The following is a 5,345-nucleotide window of genomic DNA, read 5'->3' on the forward strand; positions in this document are numbered from 1 at the left end:
ACACACACACACACACACACACACACACACACACACACACACACACACACACACACACACATACATACATACATACAAAGTAATGCTTTGATATATGAGTTAACTTGTTCCCAGAGACAACTCGTAAAGCAAAACCTCATAAAGCAAAGCAATAATTTCCCATAGTAGCAATGTTATAAATCATAATTTGTTCCCAGAAAAGTATTCTACCCTGTAAAATTTATAACACTCGTAAATAAATGGCAATAAAACACCAGTAGAATGTAAAGAATACTTTATGTAAAGTAAAAAGAATGTCAAGATCATTTATAATAAAAAATATTATTATTATAATCATTTTCTGAGTCACTTTCACTCACACTAGACTCGCACACACCATCACTTGTAGATGTGATCACCAATTCACAAGAACTTGTAGATGGACTTGCAGATTTCTTTTTAAAAAACAAGTCTAAAGTTGTTTGCTTAGAATAAAGCCTTTTTTCACTCTCTATAAATTTCTTGGTAACACACCGAAGCATTTGTTGTGGTGGTAGAAACTTTTGCACTTCATTCAAAATTTGGATCTTTATATTTATTTTAAAATAAAACTTGTAAACCTGGGATCTCGTAAAGGGGCTCCTTGCAAAGTGAGGTATTACTGTATGAGATTGTGCTATTGTGTTTGTTCCACCTCTGCTTGACAACTGGTGTTGGTTTGTTTATGGCTCTGTAACTTAGCAGTTTGGCAAAAGAGGCCAATAGCATAAGTACTGGAGTTGATCTGTTTAACTAAGCTCTTCATGGTGGTGCTCCAGTATGGCTGCAGTCCAATGACAGAAAGAAGAGAAAGATAATATACTTTCCCAAACAAACTTAGGTTACATCTGTCTGATGATCTATGCTCACATCACAAATATATTTATAACTGATACAGCTGTACTTGTGCTAGCTTAATTTTGTAGTCTTTCAGCTATACAGGCGTTGTTTTAGAATACTAAAATGCAGTTAGTTGAAGCAAACCATTTTATGATAATGTAAATTGAAAGAGAGCGGAACCAAGTGCCTTTATTTCAAACAGTCTGTTTGATTAGATATCTTTGACATTGTCACAATTTTGTATAATCAATCAATCACTCATAAATTGTGGATGATTTATTATTGTAGCTGTGTCTTATTCAGTATTTCCAGCACTGAATTAATTTGCAACTTGGTTACACTCCATTACAATAAAGTGTTGCTGACTCAGGAATTATACTAACTGTACTTAACACTCTGAAAGAAATCTTCCAGGTTTAAGGAAACCAAGAAACTGATTTAATATCTTGCTAAACTTTTCCTCAGCCTTGTTTTGATTCAGTGGCTTGAACTCAGTTATTTTGGTATCCTATCTAAATTAATAACAGACTGTTCAGCCTTTTTTGCATGACAGCATTTCTTCATAACATATTTTATATTTATTCATTTGTTGTTGTTGTTTTGGCTTTTTAATCATACCTGTGCACTGTATTTATTTGGCAACCACCCACGTATCTTCAGGGACATCTCTCTACAACCAATTTATTTGCTTTAGTAGTATTTTCTTTGAACAGATGGTCTGTTCAGTTAAGATATCTACAAGAAGACTCTCTGCTGTAATGTCATTCTACTGCAACATTCGTGGAGTGTATGATCTTGTGTGCTTGTTATTTTTATCATCAATTTTCTTACTTTGATTAGTGCCAGAACACTTTCAACATAATACCCATCTTGTAGCCAGATATGCCAGACTATTTAGATACACTACTACTTACTACTAATTCTAATTTTTAGTAATTATTATTCTCCTTTCTATTAATAGTAGCCTACTTTCCAGCCAACTCGAAGTAAATTTAATAGATGCATTTATTAGTTTTGTCCATTAACAGCTCAGACCTTTTTTTCTTTTCGACATTGAGAATGTAGTCTTTGTATTAAATTAAGATTACTTCTTTTTATATCACTTGCTGATCAAAGAATGCCTTTGTGCATTTCATAACCTGCAAGCTCTCTCTTGTTTCCAAAATCATAACCAGTCCTCTTTGTCTCTTACCAAGAGAATTTTCTACTAGATTTTCAAGTTCATCCCATTCGCCACACCTTAACGTGCTCTGTACTAGCTTGATATCATTTCGCAAGGAATAATGTGAAATATCTAAAGAGTAAATCAAATTTTTTGTGCCAAATTACCATTTCCTCTCTACTGAAGTAGAACTTCTTGTTTCAGAACCTAACCTGCTCAATCATACAGCTCACAGTGTGAGCAAAAAAGGTATTCGGAAGCGAGATTTGAACGATGTTGAACTCCGTGAGATATTGGCCGAACTTCTTCCGCATATACGAATGGATCATGTGATACCTTACAACAGTGAAATCCTAAATAGTGCAATAAAACGAGGACTTGTGAGTACACCTCCATCACATATGATTGCAGATGAAGGCGGTAACCACCGTGTTGGAGCATGGATCAGAGCCAAGAACAGTGGAATGTATGTCAAGCCTCGACTCTTTACTCCATATTACGAAGAAACAAAGGTAATATTCTCTTTTAATAATTTAACCAGGTTAATCTTTAGTCATTTGTATTATCAATGATGTTAAGTCACAACTAAAGAATTTACTTTTTATTTCTTGCACTTAAATAATTGCAATTGTTTTATGTTTAATTTTCTAGGGTGAATATGGTGAAGAAAGAGAAACAATGTCAATATTTTTTAGTTGTTTTTCAGTAGAAAAATATATTTTGAATAGTTTAGTAATGGCACATGGCTCAGTAGTTAGAGCGTTGAGCTCCCAATCATGAGGTAGTGAGTTTGATTCCCAGACCAGGCTTTGTGTTGTGTTCTTGAGCAAGACACTTTATCTCACATTGCTCCAGTTCACTCAGCTGTAGAAATGAGCTGTGATGTCACAGGTGCCAAGCTGTATCAGCCTTTGCCTTTCCCTTGGATAACCTCAGTGGTGTGAAGAGGGGAGGCTGGTATGCATGAACGACTGCTGGTCTTTCATAAATAACCTCACCTGCACTTGTGTCTTGTGTCTTTCCTCCACACCATAGACCTTACCTTCTTCATACATTATATCTGCCTCTCTCTCTTTCTCACCTACCCCTGCCAGCTACCCAACAACATGTCATCTCTCCCCCTCCTCTCTCTCTCTTTCCCTGCCTCCCCACCTCTCTCCCCCCTGCCCCCCTCTCTGTCTCTCTCATCTCCCTGTTTACTCTATCATCATTATTATTCTGCTGGTGCCGCACCATCAGACATCCCCTACTCACTCCTGGCTCCAGGCTCCACTGCCTCACTCATTCCTACACACCTCTTACGCAAGAGGTCCACCCTGATACCTTATCACCACTATTTTTATCCCTTTCCATCTTCCCCTAATCACTCCCACTCTCTCTTCTAAACTGTGAGTAGTCATCTAACTCCTCCACAGCAAGAAACCTGTTCTGTTCTGGCCCTTTTCTCTCATACTTTACCCGTCTCTGCATCTCATTTCCTAACATAAAGTTACTCCCTTGGGGTTCACAGTTATGGTGACCTAACTACTGCTGGCAGCATTAATAAAACACCCAATACACACTCTAAAGTGGTTGGTTTTAGGAGGAGCATCCAGCCTTAGAAACAATGTCAAAGCAGACACTGGAACCTGATGCATTCCTTGAGCCCATCGAATCCTGTCAAACGGCCCAAACCATTCCACTGAAGAATATCTTTTTATTGGAGTGGGGTAAAAAAAAAAAAGATAACACCAATTAGAATATGTCTGAATTTTTCTGTTTGTTTCTAAATGTTAATTTTTAGACAATCTTTTGAATTAAAATTATGTTGGTATTTTAGAGTATGCTTGAAGAGCTGCTAGGACAAGTACAAGAAAATGACCTGGTAAATGTGCGTATGATACACATGTCGTCCATTCCCGATACTCTTTACATGGTTGAAGACCGTCAGTATGCTGTACCTTCAGTTGCCTATTTGGCACCAACCTCCACCGTAGATGTCATAGCTGGTACTATACCTGGTAGGTGAATTAATAATTAAAATCTCTGCTAATTTATATGATTATTATGTTTTCTCAGTTAAGGCAGCAAGCTGGCTGAATTGGTAGCGTGTTAAACAAAATGCTTACAAACATTCTGAGTTCAAATTCTGCTAAAGTTAGCTTGAAAGTTCATCCTTTTGGGATCAATAAGATAAGTTGAGTGCAAGGGTCGATGTTATTGGCTTACTCCTTACCCCTTGCCCCTAAAAGAAATTGCTGGTCTTATGCCAAATTTTGAAGCCATTATGTTTCAAAGTTAATATGTATCTGCATTCTTACATTTTTTAATGCAATTATTAAATTTCCCATTAAAATCAACAAAGATACTTTTAGAAAATCCAAATTTGGTTTGATGCTAAATTCCAGTATTTTCATTATAATTATTCTCCTTCAGAATTGATTGACAAGTGCTTCAATACTGTAATTATTTCATATATATATATATCTAATTGAATTTGTTTTACAGTTCCTGATAGGAATACATTAATCATGATGCTTCACCGTGAGCAGGAATTACAAAGAACCAAGCTGATTCAAAAAGCTTATTCCCTCCCGTACACAGACAAACGTGCAGTGACATATCAAATAAAATTGCGGGTTGTGAGAGAATTTGGTTTGCCTGACTCAGCTGTTGAAATCTTGCAGAACAGCCAGTATTACTATCCTGAAGAATCCCTATATGTTGAACGGCAATATCAAGTCAATACTTCTTCCACCTCTTCACCAAGCCGGCACAAGCATAGTCCAGGTACACCTGTACCACCACCAGCTCGACCTTATAGCCCTGTAGAAGTGAACTCTCCACCGGTGACGAAACTAGATTGTGTTGCTCATTGTACAACTCAGTCTAATATCCGACACAATCCTTCCACCCCGCTGCCATCTCCCACCAGGTGCTACAGTCCTGTGCAGGTAAATGCTATGAAACTCAAATTGTTTTTCAGTTAATGTTTTTTGTTGCCATTTTGAAGTACATCCACTCAAAATTCCATTCTGACTGCTTTTGTATACCAATCTATCTTTTGTTGAGGAACGCCATGTTTGTATTTTTTGTTGAGATGTCAAAGTGAAAAATTGTCTTTGTGTGTTTTATGAATAGACATTATTGAAATCTTGCGCAGGAACAGGAGTGGCTGTGTGGTAAGTAGCTTGCTTACCAGCCACATGCTCCCGGGTTCAGTCCCACTGCGTGGCACCTTGGGCAAGTGTCTTTTACTATATAGCCTCGGGCCGACCAAAGCCTTGTGAGTGGATATGGTAGACGGAAACTGAAAGAAACCCGTCGTATATGTATGTATGTGTGT

The 5,345-nt window shown here is 37.3% G+C and overlaps 1 protein-coding gene across 1 annotated transcript in view; it reads left to right on the top strand.

Moving 5' to 3' along the window:
* LOC106877185 (BTB/POZ domain-containing protein 7) overlaps positions 1 to 5,345 on the top strand; it is a 29,907-nt gene that overhangs the window by 19,129 nt on the left and 5,433 nt on the right. Inside the window, exons 5-7 of the mRNA XM_014926024.2 lie at positions 2,225 to 2,532; positions 3,840 to 4,020; positions 4,508 to 4,953. Of these exons, the coding sequence (XP_014781510.2) occupies positions 2,225 to 2,532; positions 3,840 to 4,020; positions 4,508 to 4,953 (935 nt within the window). The remainder of the gene's footprint in view (positions 1 to 2,224; positions 2,533 to 3,839; positions 4,021 to 4,507; positions 4,954 to 5,345) is intronic.

Source organism: Octopus bimaculoides, chromosome 11, assembly GCF_001194135.2.
Source record: "Octopus bimaculoides isolate UCB-OBI-ISO-001 chromosome 11, ASM119413v2, whole genome shotgun sequence".
NCBI lineage: Eukaryota > Metazoa > Mollusca > Cephalopoda > Octopoda > Octopodidae > Octopus > Octopus bimaculoides.